General features: G+C 43.8%; 1 protein-coding gene across 1 annotated transcript in view; it reads left to right on the top strand.

Moving 5' to 3' along the window:
• Nucleotides 1-4,172: 4,172 nt before the first annotated feature.
• The window catches only part of LOC306925610 (voltage-dependent calcium channel gamma-2 subunit-like), a gene marked incomplete at its 3' end in the record, with an annotated part of 53,157 nt that continues 38,557 nt past the window's right edge, over nucleotides 4,173-18,772 (top strand). Inside the window, exons 1-2 of the mRNA XM_079504556.1 lie at nucleotides 4,173-4,258; nucleotides 12,491-12,715. Of these exons, the coding sequence (XP_079360682.1) occupies nucleotides 4,228-4,258; nucleotides 12,491-12,715 (256 nt within the window). The 5' untranslated portion in view covers nucleotides 4,173-4,227. The remainder of the gene's footprint in view (nucleotides 4,259-12,490; nucleotides 12,716-18,772) is intronic.

Raw genomic sequence — 18,772 nt, 5'->3', positions numbered from 1 at the left:
GTTTCCGTAAGCACTTTTTTCCTTAAGAACCTTTGCCTGACTTGACTCGCTTGGGCAGGTTAATGTTTTAGCTTTTTTTTATATAAAAATATATATTTTTTGAAAATAGCAAAATACAAGCTCACAATTGCGTCACATCGCGAGTGACGGGTCATTTTTACGGTATATAAATGGATTGAATGCAAAATGGGTTCCCAAAGTGGGGTCCGGGGACCCCTGGGGGTACTTCAGGGAGTTCCAGGGGGTACCTATAGCTCAATTAGAGATAGGAACCAAATGAACCCTTATGGGTCTGTAACTCTGAAAGTGTACAAATGGAACCAAATGGACTGTACACTCTCAGAGTTAAATTAACAATGGTTTTACAATATAAATTAGGGTCCCAGAGATAGAAATGACATTACATGGGGGTCTCTAGACTAATGCAGGTCAAACTGGGGGGTCCTTGAAATTAAACGGGTTGAGAATCACTGCTAGAGCCGTCAAAATCTTCTCTTATGGGGGTCCCTATGGCATAGCTTTTTTCAAATGGGGGTCCGCGGGCTCATCAGTGTCAATTTGGGGGTCCTTGACATGAAAAACGTTGAGAACCCCTGAGCTAGAGGGTTGGCAATCGCCACCTGATTGGTTGGGGTGGCTGTTCACTTTTTGGCATTCAAGGCAGGAATGGTGGGTGACATTGATTTACAACCTGGCGGCCCCACAGGAGCCAAGGCTTGCAACACCCTCTCAGCCTGATTGAACACTTTATTATCAGTTTGCAAATAGTACAGTACAGTGGTACGATTATACAGGACTGTACAGGATGACACGGAGAGCCCTAAGCTAAGGGCTTGTTCCCATTGTGGTCCGGTGTATTCAGTTCATTGAAGCATTTAAAGACAAGCACGCACGCACGCACGCACGCACGCACGCACGCACGCACGCACGCACGCACGCACGCACGCACGCACGCACGCTCGCACGCACGCACGCACGCAAATATATAATATATACAATTTACAATGTAGGCATTTAGCCGACACGATTTACAGTAATGTTATTGAATGTGTCTGGTGTTATACACTTTGATTTAGGGCCAATTACAAATTGTTTTGAAGGAGAGAGTTACACTTTTTGATGGCTGTTGGAAAGGCATTCCACTGTGCCTGTGTGTTGTCTTTTTACGTTGCTGAAGTAGTTCGACTGTTACATGGATGGGTGTCCCTATAGCTGTTTTGGGTCCAGTTAGTAGGCTACTATATATTGGGAGGATGATTTCCTTCCTCCAAAACTCTGCGGTGCGTTGTGGTGTGACCGTCCCTCTGACCCCGGATACGTCCCATGAGGGACACGTCCATTTCTGGGGAGACTTGGCCGGATGGCACTGGTCTCCCAAATATTGTCCCTACGGGTGGAAACCTCATATGTGACCAGATTTGACTGAGGGACTGCCATTGGATTTTTTTTGTTTGTTTGTTTTTTCATGTCATATGAAAGCAGGGAATCATAGCTTAAAATTGACATATTGGTTGTTCAGTTTGACCCACCAGTTTTGGAGATATGGCTTAGAGATTAATGTCTCGCAGAAAACAGCGAGTTGAGAAAAAAGGCTTCAAAGGTTCACTTCTGTGGTCTCTAACATTACACCTAGCTACATGTTTAAGCATTTATTTATGTCGATTTTCAAGTTTCAAGTATGATATGTGAAGAGAAAACAAAAGTTTTTCTCTGGTGAAAAGCTGGAATTTGCGCGATGGCAGGCTCTCAGTCAAATCTGGGCACATATTGTCCACAGCTGTTATTTTTCAGGATTCCAATGAAAAAGCATCGCAAGTATAGCAGATCGACAAGCTCGAAATGCGCCGCTTCGCGCCGCATTTCGAGCTTGTGGATCTGCTATACTTTTTGATGCGTCACACTTTTGTGATCAAGTAGCGCATACTGTACATTTATGAAGGGAAAAAAAGTTAGAGAATATGGAATATGGGAGGTTTCTGCCCGACGGCAACGATTTGCATAAAGTAAGTGAATTTGAGGTTAAATGCAAATGCTACAGGGTGGCAGTGCATGGCCGTCCCCTGGGACCGCCCAGGATGCTCCTGAACACATGGAATGTGCACTGCTGTACAAATGTTCGTCGACTACCTTTTTTCACTGACTAAAACTAAATAAAAACGAATCTATGACTACTAAAACTAAAGACTAAATATATTGACAATTTCATCAACAAATAAAAGCTAGACTAAAATGTTAGGGAGGGACTATAGAGGGTATATGCGCATGCATAAAGTGAATGGCAAATCGAGTGTCAAAGTGAGTGGCATGTGTGGATGAATGCGGGCTGTCAAGGCCAGAAAGTATTTTTTGCCACTCAGTAAGGCGTTCCTGCAAAACTTCCGGGTATGATGATGATGTCACGCGCATACCCTCTATAGTGGACAAGAGATCCAGTTGTATGCTAGGTTGCATGCTGAAAATAGCAGATCTACAAGCTCGCAACGCATCACATTGTGAGCTTGTAGATCTGCTATTTTCAGCATGCAACCCCAAGTGTAAAATCTGCCATTACAACGACATCAAGGCCTGTCAAAACACATTTTAGTCGACTAAATCAACTGTAGATTTTAGTCGACTAAAAATCGTATGACATTTAGGGCTCCATTTTCGTCACCGCTAAACCCCTTTGAAAACATTTTTGAATAGTTCAACTAGCCAATCTACATTGACACGTTGTGGCCATTTTAACTATTCAAAAATGTTTTGCAAAATAGTAAAAAAGCCAAAGAAGTTTAGGGATACGGGGTTTAGCGGTGACGAAAATGGAGCCCTTAGTCTGGACTAACACTGGACTAACACTAGAACATTCCAGGTGACTAAAATGTATTCAAAAGACTATGACTAAAACTAAAATCAAAATGTACTGTCAAAAACAACACTATACTGTGTGCACCGGGTCTGTGGGAATGTGCACTTGCTGTACTCGGTGTGCACCGAGTACATCTCTGCACAGAACTGGCTGCGTATACGAACCAAGTAACTGCCTTTAGATACTGTTTGAAAGACCATACACTGCTATATACCTCTCTCTGTACTGTTTTAAATGCACCTGGAAATTGCTGCTGTTCGCCTCGAGGCCGTAACACCAAGTGACAGCTAAATCGTGAGATGTTGCTATTTGTTCCAAAAGCGTTTATACCACCAAGTACTGTAACTGCCACTATAACAGCAAATGCACGACTCTTCTGGTTTTGTATAAGCTAGTTGTTTTTTTTATGCAATGTGACACAGCATGTCTTTAGTCCCGTTTAATTGTACATACACTTCTTACTCTTCTCCTATTCTTTTTTTCTATTTGGTTTGTTTCGTTCATGCTCATTTCAGTCCTCAGTTTAGACCTGAGGACGATTCTTAAAAAATGGCTTATAAATACTGACAGTATTCTGAAATACTATAACGTTCACTCTGAAAGAATATATATTCAAAGATTTGCGCCACAATTTCACGATTTTTGTGTAGCTTGTAGATCTGCTATTTTTCAACAGCTAAAGCATAACATAATGCTTAAAACACCAAAAGGGGTTCCCGCCCCAAAATGGGTAAAAATTTAATGAAACAAAATTGAATGAGACGTTCTTCTCACAGGTCTGTAACTCTATACGGTCGGTTCCGTTCGTACACTCTCAAGAGTTATGGGCATCTATGGCAAATCGTCGTCCCCCCTGACCCCAAATGACAGCCCTGAAATGAAATGAAATGAATTTGAACAGTTTTGTGAAGCTGACTGTTCTCTCTCTGTGTGTTTTTTTCTGTGCAGGAGAACCAGCCATCATGTCCTCTCCAGCGCAAACTCTCTGCTGACGGAAGAAAGCATCCATCCATCCTTACACACACACACACACACACACATACACACACACACACACACGCACACACGCACACACACACCAGAACCAGCAGCGTTCCACACCAGCACAACGCTCAACACACAGAGAGAGAGAGAGAGAGAGGGAGAGAGACAGAGACAGAGACAGAGAGACAGACACAGATGAACAGAGAGTCAGAGACAGAGAGAAAGAGAGTATAGTTAAAGCGAGAGAGAGAAGGCGAGGAGAAAGATAGAGAGGAGGAGAGAGAGAGAGAGAGAGAGAGAGAGAGAGGGGGCTTGGAGTGAGAACGGTAGATGGATGCTGTCCGGATTGAGGGGACAGCTCATTCTTCACTAACGGGGAAGCCAAACATTTCAAAATGGAGTCGAAGGATAGGAACACGGCAGGAGGTAAGAAAGAGCTACACCTGAAGCGCTTCGGGCTTTGTGTGGAGTTTTCACAACTCCCAGCATGACTTGAGTGTGTGTGTGTGTGTGTGTGTGTGCGTGCGTGCGTGCGTGCGTGCGTGCGTGCGTGCGTGCGTGCGTGCGTGCAGTCGTCAGCATTTTCAGCCCTAAGTTATTTTGTGCATGTGTGTTTTATATGTCGTTATGCCAATGGATTCCTCCCCACACACGTGTACAGTATATGTGCCTTCTCCTTCACTGCTGCTGTAGCGCACCTCCTGCCAGTGAGGAGCCCCCGCCGGGAGGACGTATAGACTATAGCCATGGTCCTAAACTCCTCCCGCCCAACACTTCTTGCTGACATGGTGCCGCCGAACCCGTAGGAGGACATGCAGTAACACGTGACACCCTCCCCGCCACCCCACAATCACTTTAAACCACTTTATCCATCCATCCATCTTCAACCGCTTATCCGTAGTCGGGTCGCGGGGGCAACAGCTCCACCAGACTTCCCTCTCCAGAGCAACATTAGTGACTTCCTCCTGGGGGATCCCGAGGCGTTCCAAGGCCAAGTGAGCTCCATCTCATCTCTTGGTCTGCCCGGGGGACTGCTCCCAGTGGGACGTGACTCAAGGACCTCCCTAGGGAGACGCTCGAGAGGCATCGTAACCAGATGCCCGAACCACCTCAGCTGGCTCCTTTCCAGGCGAAGAAGCAGCGGTTCTACTCCGAGTCTCTCTCGCGTGACTGAACTTCTCACCCAGCTATCTCTAAGGGAGATGCGAGCCACCCGTCGGAGAAAACTCATTTCGGCCGATTGTATTTGCGACCTTATTCTTTCGGTCATGACCCACACTTTATCCATTACAAAATAGGTGTCAAACAAGGCTGCTTGCTAACCCCACTACTGTACTTTTCTCGCTCTGCACTGCAGTATGTAGCAGAGTGGCTCTCAGCCTCAGCCTTATGGCCTTAAAAGTCTATAATGGACTTTCACCCGAATTTGGGTCTCCCGACAGGAGAACAGGCCTGAACCCGTCCACTGTCAAGTGCATGTCATCAAGCCCAGAAGGTGGATGTGGATTGGACGGACCCAAATGCCACTCCAAGGGTATAGCCAATGAGATGGACACGACCGGGGAAGAGACCCAAAGAGACATGGAGAAGATCTGTGGAGAAGGACATGACAGAACGTGGATGGACCTGCATGGGGCTCAAGTGCAGACAGCATTGGCGTTCGCTGGTGAAAAGTATAGACCTTATGTGCTATCCAGCACGAAGAAGATTACATCTAGAATACTAACGTTGAAAATTGTCCTTTATATATACTTTACCCGATATAAGCAATTCCATACAGATATCCTGGCTCCTGGAAAGGAGCCAACTTAGATGGTTCGGGCATCTGGTTGTTGGGATGCCTCTCCCTAGGGCGTCTCCCTAGGGAGGTCCTCGAGGCACGTCCCACTGGGAGGAGATGCCGGGGCAGACCAAGGCGCAGTTGGAGGAAACACATCGACTCACTGGCCGCCTCGGAATCCCCCAGGAGGAAGTTACTAATGTTGCTCTGGAGAGGGAAGTCTGGAACACTCTGGTGGAGCTGTTGCCCCCGCGACCTGACTACGGATAAGCGGTTGAAGATGGATGGATGGAATACAGATATCATGGCAGTGGAGTATGGGATCAATGCGTCACTTTGTGCCGCGCTGCGAGCTCGTACATGTCAGTAGAGCACGCTTAGCTGTAGGACTTAATTCTGTCCTTTTTAATTTGTAAGCGCTGTAGCCAGGTTTGCGGTATACTCTCGTCAGTGTGCGCTTGTGCGCTTCCCTCCAGGCGTGCCTCCGGCGCTGGGGGAGGGAGGCGTCACGCGGTACAATGTGCAGAGGGAAAATGTTCCATTGATCTTACATTAATGGACCCAAACGGATCCCATAAGGGTACAACTATACAGGCTGCACGGTTAACCCATGTTGGGCGGGAACCCCTTTTGGTGTTTTAAGCATTATGTTATACATTATAGCTTTTGAAAAATAGCAGATCTACAAGCTCATAGCGCGGCACCGAGTGCCGCGCTATGAGCTTGTAGGTCTGCTATTTTTGAAAAATCGTGAAGATGTAGTGCAAACTGCAAATCTTTGAATATATATTCTTACAGAGTTTTTAACTCAAATCTTTGCTTCTGGGGTGTCCCTGGAACAACATATTTTCAGACGGGGGTCGGCGGCCAATTACATATAATCTTGGGGGTCCTTGACATGGAAATGTTTGAGAACGACTGACATAGAAACTCAGGATTTAGAAGACATTCGTAGCATCGTTCGCAGGTCTAAATGGGTTAAATGAACACCGAGGGTTTTGCTGTGCAGGGTCATGAATATGGATTCCTTGCCTTCGCCTTCTGTCTAATAGTTAGGCTGACGCAGCACACAACTTCTCCTTCAAGGACATGCCCAGAGACCACCTGGATCCGACGCACACGCATGCCACGCACGCACGCACGCACGCACGCACGCACGCACGCACGCACGCACGCACGCGCACGCCATGCAGTGTTGGTTTTGTTGACTAAAACTAAGACTAAAAATGTTCGTCGACTACCTTTTTCCACTGACGAAAACTAAATGGAAACTAAATGAAAGCTAAGCTATGATGACAAAAACTAAATATATTAGGAAGGGACTAGTGGACAAGAGATCCAGTGTAAGTCATTTTACACTTGGTTGCATGCTGAAAATAGCCGATCTACAAGCTGCGACGCGTTGTGAGCTTGTAGATCGGCTATTTTCAGCAAGTGTAAAATTATAAATCAGTCATTACGATGGCATCAAGGCCCGACAAAATAAATTTTAGTCGACTAAATCAACTGTAGATTTAGTCGACAAAAATCTTATGATATTTAGTCGACTAAAACTAAAACATTCCAGGTGACTGAAATGTGACTAAAACCAAATGAAAACTATTGAAGAGACTAGGACTAAAACTAAATAAAATATGTGCTGCCAAAAACAACACTGATGCCATGCACGCACGCATGCTCTGTAACTCCAACCCTTACTACTTTTACTTACTTAATTACTTTATTGACACAAATGTATAAAACATTGGGTCCAAAAAAACCCAGGAATATTTTTTTTTTAAAAGGTACAAATACATAAAAATATACAACACAAAATCCCTTTATACAACAGGAGCTTTCTATTGCTCCAAAAGTGACAGGCAGGCATGTACAGTATCATATTAAAGTCCCTCTGTTAGTGCCCACAAAGAGTGAGCTCAAATCAATACACTCATGTCCATATTTCACTCTGATGTCTTGTGTGAGGTTAGAGGACACACCAGTATGTGCTGTTTGTTTTGTATTCCGCAGTCTCACATTGACAAATAAAATAACGCTGCTCAGGTGGTAATTCAGTGTTGTTTTTGGCAGCAAATTTAGATTTTAGTTTTAGTTATAGTCTCTTGAATAGTTTTCATTTAGTTTATTTTTATTCACTTGGAATGTTTTACTGTTAGTCTAATTTTGGTCGACTAAATATCATAAGAGATTACTCGACTAAATGTGTGAGCTTGTAGGCTATTTTCGGCATGCAACCAAGTGTAAAATGACTTATACTGGATCTCTTGTCCACTAGTCCCTTCCTAACATTTTTGTCTAGTTTGTATTTGTTGACAAAACTGTCAGTATATTTAGTCTCAGTTTTAGTTTTCATTTCGTCATAGTTTTAGTCGACGAAATCAACACCGGGTGGTATGCACTTACACCTAACCTCTAGTGCCTAATCCTAATTCCAAACTGAATCATTTTCTAAGTGTAAAACTACTGTAATTTAGTGTACTCTAAAACCATAACACATCAATTTGGAGTGAGGACGAGTGAGGACAGCGAAAAATTGGCCGCTATATTTTCCATGCAAAACCTCATGAAACAATATCTGTAAAACAATCGTTGTTGTTGTTGTTTTTGAAGTAAGAACGCATATACAGTACTGGGCTTGAGGCAAATTAATCTCTAATAGCGAAATTGGTTTGATCGCATGAATATCTTATGGTCTTACGGTGCGTTCCTCCCACCGAAAGATCAAAGAGGAGAAGAAGTTCTCCTCTTGAAAAGTTGAACATTTTCCACGTCTTTGCATTGACTTTGTATGTAATTGCGCCGCTCGCACAAAATGTCAGATCTTTTCATTTATTTATTTTTGTGGCGGGGGGGGGGGGGGGGGGGGGGGGGGGGGGGGAGACCTTTACCATGTGATGAGGATGCGGTCTTGATGAAATCTAGCTGTGTAATACAAGCACAAGCACAAACGCACACACGCACACACACCCTTCCCCCTCCTCTCCTCATTGTCATCTCACCTTCTCTCCTTCGTACACCCCCCCCCACCCCCCACCCCTGTGTGTCCTCATGACCCCCTACCCCCTCCCCAACCCTCTCACGCTATTTTTGGGCTTTCCGTTTCCTTTCCGGCTCGTCATGCGAACAACAAACGATCGTCGAGATCAGTTCAACCTGACCTTTCATCACGTCTAATGTTCCCCTCCTCCTCCTTCTCCTCCTCCTCCTCCTCCTCCTCCTGCCTGTCTTCTCTTTCTCGTCTCCATTACTCATGTCGGTTCGTTCCCTCCCCCACACACTCTCGGTTCAATTCAAAGGCGCTTTTATTGGCAGGAGAATCAAAGATGTGCTTAGTGAGCTTCATAGTGAGCTTGTATATCTTGGCGTGCACAGATAGACACTAGGGGGTGCTATAGAGCGCCTGCCCCTGCCCTTTTCTCTCTGGACAAATGTGCGCTTTTGAAAGAGAAAAAAGGGCACATTTTACAGAGTACACTGTACAGTACTGTGGACCATGGTGACATTGATCAATTCTTGATAAAAAAAAGCTTCTAATATATTATTTAGGCCCCAAAATCTATAAATCGCCACCGGCCGGTGCCCCTCTAAATGTCTGTGCACGCCACTGATATCTGCTATTTGTGAATAGCCATAAAATATGGTTGAACTGGTTAAAATGATTGTGGCGCTACATCCGAAATCAAAACCTAACCCATTTAGGAATGACACCAGATTCTATACAAATTGTTGTTCCTCTCCTTCCATCTCTCTGCATGCACTGTATGTATACGTATAATAATACGGCTCTGGACATTTTGAAGAAGCACCTAAAAAAAGAAGAATGTTAACTACTGTTTAAAACAAGCGTTTGCGGGAGTTAACCTCCATTTGTGTGTCAATGTGTCCTCACCTCAGGGTCACGTTCGCTCTGCACGTTCACCAGTGGCCTTTAAATACATGTTTTTTTTCCACGGTGGCCTTTGACGTGCCCTTTATAGCACAGCTCAAGACCTACTTATTCGCACTTGCTTTTAGTTGATTTTTTAAGGTCGTGTTATTCATGTTCTCACCATATTGCCTCATCCATGGCCTTTTTTTGCTATTATTTTAACCCATTTAGGCCTGACTGAAAAAAAAAAGTCTTCTGAAAGAATATATATTCAAAGATTTGTGCCGCATTTTCACGATTTTTCAAAAATAGCAGACCTACAAGCTCGTAGCGCGCCACTCGGTGGCGCACTATGAGCTTGTAGATCTGCTATTTTTCAATAGCTAAAGTATAACATAATGCTTAGTTAAAACACCAAAAGGGGTTCCCGCCCAAAAAATGGGTTAATGTTGTTTTACAGTGGCGTGCACAGACATTTATAGAGGGGCAGGTGCTCAAGTGAAAAAGGGCACCTTGTGCAGCGCGTGGAACCGGCCGGTTGCCTTAATAATAGTGTGAAATGTATAGATTTTGGGGCCTAAATAATATATTAGAAGCTTTTTTTTATCAAGAATTGATCAATGTCACCATGGTCCACATACTGTACAGACAGTGCTATCTAAGTGCACCAAGTACGTACGGTCCAGTTCCATTCGTTCCTTCCAGAGAGGTACCTATGGATGTCACTGTCTCGTAGGTACCTGTATACGTATGCCTGTAATCCACGTAACTCGAGAACCGCTCGCCCCGCCGACATCAAATACATAGAATTCTAGGGCTCCTTGACATGAAATATAGTTTGAGAACCACTGACATAGAAACATAGGGTTTTCTTCAAGATGATTCAGAAGAATTTGTAGAATCAAACTTAGGTCTAAATGGGTTAATGATCTCCAGTGTTGTTCAAGTTACTTTGAAAACGTAATTTGTTATGGTTATAAGTTACTAGTCTGAAAATAACGAATTACTTTACTAGTTACTAAATTATGAAAGTAACTAGTTACTAGTTACTTTACTTTACAAGATTTTCCAATTCAGACACATTGTTTTAAAGGAAAGAATATGTCACTGGTCCAGTTGTGGTGTGTTTTAAGCTCTACTCTTAACACTTATGCCAATAGTACAATATCCAAAATCACAGACAATATCCAGTCTAATGATATGGATATAATACTGATGCCCTGCCCATGCACGGTTCTTTTGGATTACAATTACGTAACGTGGGTAACTACTACCTCACCCATTGAAAACACAGTAACAATAATGGATTACATTACGTAACGTGGGTAACTACTAACTCACCCATTGAAAACACTAACAATAATGGATTACATTACGCAACGTGGGTAACTACTAACTCACCCATTGGAAACACTAACAATAATGGATTACATTACGTAACGTGGGTAACTACTAACTCACCCATTGAAAACACAGTAACAATAATGGATTACATTACGTAACGTGGGTAACTACTAACTCACCCATTGGAAACACTAACAATAATGGATTACATTACGTAACGTGGGTAACTACTAACTCACCCATTGAAAACACAGTAACAATAATGGATTACATTACGTAACGTGGGTAACTACTAACTCACCCATTGGAAACACTAACAATAATGGATTACATTACGTAACGTGGGTAACTACTAACTCACCCATTGAAAACACAGTAACAATAATGGATTACATTACGTAACGTGGGTAACTACTAACTCACCCATTGAAAACACAGTAACTATAATGGATTACATTACGTAACGTGGGTAACTACTAACTCACCCATTGAAAACACAGTAACAATAATGGATTACATTACGTAACGTGGGTAACTACTAACTCACCCATTGAAAACACAGTAACTATAATGGATTACATTACGTAACGTGGGTAACTACTAACTCACCCATTGAAAACACAGTAACAATAATGGATTACATTACGTAACGTGGGTAACTACTAACTCACCCATTGACAACACAGTAACAATAATGGATTACATTACGTAACGTGGGTAACTACTAACTCACCCATTGAAAACACAGTAACAATAATGGATTACATTACGTAACGTGGGTAACTACTAACTCACCCATTGAAAACACAGTAACTATAATGGATTACATTACGTAACGTGGGTAACTACTAACTCACCCATTGAAAACACAGTAACAATAATGGATTACATTATGCAACGTGGGTAACTACTAACTCACCCATTGAAAACACAGTAACAATAATGGATTACATTACACAACGTGGGTAACTACTAACTCACCCATTGAAAACACAGTAACTATAATGGATTACATTACGTAACGTGGGTAACTACTAACTCACCCATTGAAAACACAGTAACAATAATGGATTACATTACGTAACGTGGGTAACTACTAACTCACCCATTGAAAACACAGTAACAATAATGGATTACATTACGTAACGTGGGTAACTACTAACTCACCCATTGAAAACACAGTAACAATAATGGATTACATTACGTAACGTGGGTAACTACTAACTCACCCATTGAAAACACAGTAACTATAATGGATTACATTACGTAACGTGGGTAACTACTAACTCACCCATTGACAACACAGTAACAATAATGGATTACATTACGCAACGTGGGTAACTACTAACTCACCCATTGAAAACACAGTAACAATAATGGATTACATTATGCAACGTGGGTAACTACTAACTCACCCATTGAAAACACAGTAACAATAATGGATTACATTACGTAACGTGGGTAACTACTAACTCACCCATTGAAAACACAGTAACAATAATGGCGTTACTGAATGGGAAATGGGAAAAAAGTTACATCACAAGTTACTATGCAGTATATGCAGTTACTATACAGCAAAAAGTAGTTTCGTTATGTAAAGTAACTTAATGTAAGGGCGTTATAGTTCCAACACTGATGATCTCCTTCTCTCACCCTCAACCTCCAGGCATGGTGTGTGAGAAGGGCATCCAGATCCTGCTCACCACGGTGGGGGCGTTCGCCGCCTTCGGCCTGATGACCGTGTCCATCAGCACCGACTACTGGCTGTACTCGCGCGCCATGATCTGCAACAGCAGCAACAACGCGTCCGCCGACGACCCGCACAACAAGGACAAGAAGGACCCCGGGGCCCTGACGCACTCCGGCCTCTGGAGGATCTGCTGCCTGGAAGGTAAGGGGCTATATGAGAGGGGGTGTGTGTGTGTGTGTGTGTGTGTGTGTGTGTGCGTGTGTGTGTATGTGTGTGTGTGTGTGTGTGTGTGTGTGTTTTGGGATGTGCAGGGACCTCATGTATATAGATCAGTGGTTCTCAAACGTTCTTATTTGTTTTATTCCGAGGGGGAATCGACTCCCCCCCCAGGACTATATTCCAGTCAGTTATATGCGTTAGTCCGCACAGAACGGCCATAATACAATTTGATATCTCTGGGGGGGCGCCAAGCTATCTATCTATTATACATTTGAAAAGGTGTACCCAACCCAGCAAAAGGGACCCAAAGTCACCAGCTACTACGTCACTGACACGCTGGGTGCCGACGCCGAAGCAGGAGCAACACACACTGCAACAACACACTAAGACGTCACAGACTTACCCTCCGCGTCGATCCATGCCTATCTCCTCATGTCGCGCCGCACGCCCACACTCAACACCACCCGCGTAAAAATTGTCATTGCACTGCCACTAAAGCCGGCTCCCGTCCACACTCGCAAACAATATCAATATCAATAATACACACAAACACGCCACAAGCACCGACACCCCCGCCTAATTTGTTGCCACGTCTATGAAAACAAGCACAGACAAAATGCCATTCAACACGCTACTTACACACACTACCACTCGCTTACAATACGCAGACCTGGCAACACTACATTCCCTCTCCCATTTGCTCAAAGCCCACCACGTGACCCACACACACACATACCAAAACAAAGTAGAAGAAGAAGAACTACACACCGCACACACTGATTCTAACTTGGACAGTTACAATAATGCAAACACGACCGCGTCGACACCTGGCGTGGTACAAGCGGGACAAACCGAGGCTCATATCTGGATACGAACAACAACACCAACACTACACACACACGCGCACGCTGCAACAACAAACAGCTACGTACAGTGTGTGTGTGTGTGCGTGCGTGCGTGCGCGGGGGGGGATTTTGGATCGCCTCGCGATGCAGCGAAAATGGCACTACACTACACAGGGCTCGACAGTGCGACTAGGTACTCGCATTTGCGACTTAAAATATCACTGTGCGAGTTGTAACATTCACTTTGTAGCACCGGTGCGACTACACAATCCGATCTTTAAAGCTAAAAGTTGCGCAGTTTACATCCAAAACAATGTGTCACTCTCTCGGTTCTGCACCGCTGCTGGAGAAGTATAGCACTGTCGAAGGCAGCGCAACTAATCCCCCCCCCCCCACACACCCCAGAGAGGGAGGAGAGAGAAGAGAGCGAGAGAGAGAGAGAGAGCACACACGTCTTCACCCCAGCAAGGGAGGGACACAGAGAGAAAGGGAGAGACATAGAGAAAGACAGAGCTTTCCAGTCCTTAAATTTTTTCTCACATTGTTTTCTTAGCTTTGTGACTGACCAATGAGAAGCAGATTGTATTGTCTGCAAAGGAACTATGTGTCTGTCACAAATAAAAGTTCTGTCCTGCAAGCCCATGTCATGTCAACACAGACAAGGCAGCTGTGCGCGCGGTGAGTCCTGCAAATTATATTGACCCAATATTATTTTGTACAACCTAGCAAAGCATAACATATGATGGTTTGTACAATAGGCTGGTCTCTCTTTTTACAAGACATAAGCCATTGCATACAGGTTCTCAACCTTTTTAATTTCAAGGACCCCCATAACTCTGAGAGTAAAACCAAATGGACCCATAAGAGTCCCATTTGATTCCATTTGTACAGTATCAGAGTTAAAAGTTATAAAAGAGTCCATTTTGTTCCATTTGTACACTCTCAGAGTTACAGACCTGTAGGGTCCACTTGGTTCCATTTGTACACTCTCAGAGTTACAGACCTATAATGGGTCCATTTGGAACCCCCTCAAGGAACCATGAGGGTCCCTGGATCACACCTTTGAGAGCCACTGCTTTAAATAAATACATAACTAATATAGAGCATATTTGATCAATTTATTGTTAGGCTATAGATTATTTTGACATCTGAATTTAACAGAACCGCCCACGCACGACACATGCACATGCACGACGTGCACGCGCATGTGCACATCCACATGCACGCGCGCATGTGTCCTCTTTTTGGTAATTCAGAATATGGTATGCCTACACAGTTAAAATAATGCAAACACGAAAATTGCACGAACAACTGCGTCGACACCTGGCGTGGAACAAACGGGACGAACCGAGGCGCATATATGGATAAGAACAACAACACTACACGCGCGCGCGCGCACGCGCTGCAACACAAAACAGCTGGTTTCCACCCCCGACAGATACGGTATATACACAAATATAGGTCGCGGGACACATCTCCAATTTACATTGTGTTTTAATAGCTCAATGGCCTTGTGGTTAGAGTGTCCGCCCTGAGACAAGACACATTATGAGAGACCACGCTGTTTCCACCCCGATTTGGCGATTGGTAGCGTCAGGAAAAAAACAACTAATAGTCTATAGCTGTGCCTTTCTCGGAAACAAAACTACAAATGTTCACAGTCCGTAGGCCTATAGCGTGCTCAGGGGCGTGCAGAGAGTGTTAGAGAGGCAGGGGCTGAAATCCCGTAAGAGGGCACTTTTTGGACAAAAATAGCGAAAATAGCAGATCTACAAGCTCTCGTCGCAGCGCGCTGCGGCGCGTTGAGAGCTTGTAGATCAGCTCTTTTCGGGGCGCAGCCCAGCACCCTTTAGCTAGTGTGTACGACATGGATTTCTAAACAAATGTGTTCAATGCAAAATAGCCTATACTATGTTCAAGTTCAGGAGACTTCGGGGGGATAAAAAGCAATTCTCCAGAATGCTGCCTTCCTTCCGGCATGGCATGGAAAGGAGAGGCATTTTACATTTGTTTCATCATAGTAAATGCTGCATTCGTGGTCTGGAGAGGGCAGTCTCTCGGTTGTTTTACAGACGAGTAAAAGGGGCATGGGGGCTGAAGCCCCTTTTGATGTCTATGTGTGCACGTCCCCCGAGCGTGCTCCTGCTCTGATGAAGCTCTCTCTTCCTACACACTGACCCTGCATGCCTGCAGTCTAAAAACCCTCCCTGATTGGTCCCACAGGGTAGTGTGAAGCCTCGTGGCTGCCTTTGATTGGCTAGTGGTTAGAGCCAATGAGATGTATGTAGGAATGTATACAGGAAGCCACTATCCTTGTCCACTCCTCACCATAGCTGTACAGTATATAAAAAAATCACACCAGTGTGTGAAGTCAGGCGCGCTCTTGTCATCGTACAAATTCACGTCATATTTGGCCTGACATTTGACCCAATTTCTCCTTTCATCGTCAATGGCAAATATTGAGACGTGTGGGGACACGATTTACGTCATATTTGGCGGACATTTAACCCATTTTGGGCGGGAACCCTGTTTGGTGTTAGCATTATGTTTTGCTTTAGCTATTGAAAAATATTAGAATCTGATCTCAGGTCAAAATTGACCCAATTTCTCCTTTCATTGTCAAATATTGAGAATCTGATCTCAGGTCAAAATTGACCCAATTTCTCCTTTCATTGTCAAATATTGAGACGTGTGGAGGACAGGCGAAAGTGACGCGGAAGTGCGGAATTGAGGCACGCTGCGTCGCTGCCACTCAAGTGACTATACTGGCCAATCAAAGCACGTATTTTCCGGGACCTATCAATTCAATCCAAAGGAACTTTATTGGCGTGAGAAAACAAACGTTTACATTGCCTCTCTGATTGGCCTACCGACCATTACGTTCGTTGGACGCACACGGAAGCTTGGCATGTTGCCTAGACTCTGGAGATACTCACGCCCCAGAGCCGAAAGCAGGCGTCATGTCTACCTTGCTATGTGTGTATGGTCCTCATGTCCCTCGCCACTCTATATACTGTGGTGTGGCATGCACAGACATTTTGAGGAGCAGGTGTTCAAGTGAAAAAGGCTAGGGCACCTTGTGTGGCTCGTGGAACCTTCCTTAATAGTGTGTGAGAGTTGTAGATTTTAGGGCTCCAAAAAATGTTCATTGTTCAGGAAATGAAAAATATACATTTTTCAGGAAATTAAGAAAACCTTATGTTTTTAAACAAAGCAATACAGCCTCATCAAAGTTGGCGTTGTAACTTTATATATTGTCAATTACTTCCATGAGAGGGGGAGAGGTGGTGGAGTTAGTTGCTTTAGCAGACATTTTGAGGGTCCAATTAATGGAGTTAAGAGGTTTTGTCCAAAGCACTTTTTACTACTTTCCATTGGTTCAATATTTCCGAAACAACACACAGACGTAAAGGGTGTTCAATAGCACTGATTTATGCCAAAGAAAAATCAAAAATTGAGTCATGAGGTTTCCTCCCGACAGCAACGATATTATATTAGACGCTTTTAACCCATTCTGGGCGGGAACCCCTTTTGGTGTTTTAACTAAGCATTATGTTATACTTTAGCTATTAAAAAGCAAGGCTTTTGCACACCTACAGGCGACAGGTGCGTAGGAGAGGGTACGGTGACCAAAAATGAAAAAACACCCGCACACTGTCTTCAAAGGCAGTGACCAACTTTTATTTAGGGAAACAGCAACGTTTCGGCCTATGCGGCCTTCATCAGGCTATCTTTATGCATAAAGATAGCCTGATGAAGGCTATCTTTTTTGTTCCTTTTTTCATACTTTAGCTATTGAAAAATAGCAGACCTACAAGCTCGTAGCACGCCACTCGGTGGCGCGCTACGAGCTTGTAGGTCTGCTATTTTTGAAAAATCTTGAAAATGCGGCACAAATCTTTGAATATATATATTCTTTCAGAAGACTTTTTTTAATTTCGACGTCAGGCCTAAATGGGTTAATGCTAAATGGATCGATGACACCATGGGCCACATACTGTACAAAACAAAAATAAAATGAACAAACTGTGCAAACAAAACGAAGCAGGTGCTTTAGCACCACTTGGTGTCTATCTGTGCACACGCCTGCCTCTACAACTTGTAGAACAATGAAAATCGGGAATTGCTACCGTAAATCTGAACATCTGGTTTTGTTGTTGTTGTTGTTGCTGTTGTTGTTGTTGTAATAGAAAAGGCAAGCACAGCGAGTGAGACTGCGGACAGAGAAGTTGTTGTTCCCAGCGGCAAACTGCAGACAAACAAACAAACAGGCCGTTTTGCTTTCCCAGACTGTTGTGCTCTGTCCAGAGGAGATCATGCTGTTCATGTTCTCCTTCATGCCCTTCTGCACTCTCTCTCTCTCTCTCTCTCTCTCTCTCTCTCTCTCTCTCTCTCTCTCTCTCTCTCTCTCTCTCTCTCTCTCTCTCTCTCTCTCTCTCTCTCTCTCTCTCTCTCTCTCTCTCTCTCTCTCTCTCTCTCTCTCTCTCTCTCTCTCTCTCTCTCTCTCTCTCTCAAGAATGTTCGTCGACTACCTTTTTTCACTGACTAAAACTAAACTAAATGAAAACTATATATAAGCTATGATGACTAAAACTAAGACTAAATATATTGACAATTTCATCGATAAATAAAAACTGGACTAAAATGTTAGGGAGGGACTAGTGGAAAAGAATTCCAGTATAAGTAATTTTACACTTGGTTGCATGTTAGCCGATCTACAAGCTCGCAACGCGACGCGTTGTGAGCTCGGCAATTTTCAGCAAGTGTGAAATCGGTCATTACGACGGCATCAAGGCCCGCCAAAATACAATTCAGTCGACTAAAATCGTATGATATTTAGTCGACTAAAACTATAGACTAACACTAAAACATTCCAGGTGACTAAAATGTGACTAAAACTAAATGAAAACTATTCAAGAGACTATACGACTAAAACTAAAATAGCTGTCAAAAACAACACTGTCTGGCAGACATGAACAGTACGGTATATTGTTAATTGTCGCGCTGCCGCACGGAAACCTTACAAGGAAACAGAGCACTGTCAACCTGGCTATATTGTGAACTATATTGTGAGCTTGTAGATCGGCTGGCTTCACTATACTTTTGCGTAACACCGTTATACAGAAAAGTATAATAAAATAGGGCATTAATGTTAAGGGGGGGGGGGGGGGTGAATGGCATGAGAAGAAATACG

This window comes from Electrona antarctica, assembly GCF_951216825.1.
Source record: "Electrona antarctica genome assembly, chromosome: 6".
Lineage (NCBI taxonomy): Eukaryota > Metazoa > Chordata > Actinopteri > Myctophiformes > Myctophidae > Electrona > Electrona antarctica.
This window is presented reverse-complemented; position numbering and strand designations above follow the sequence as displayed.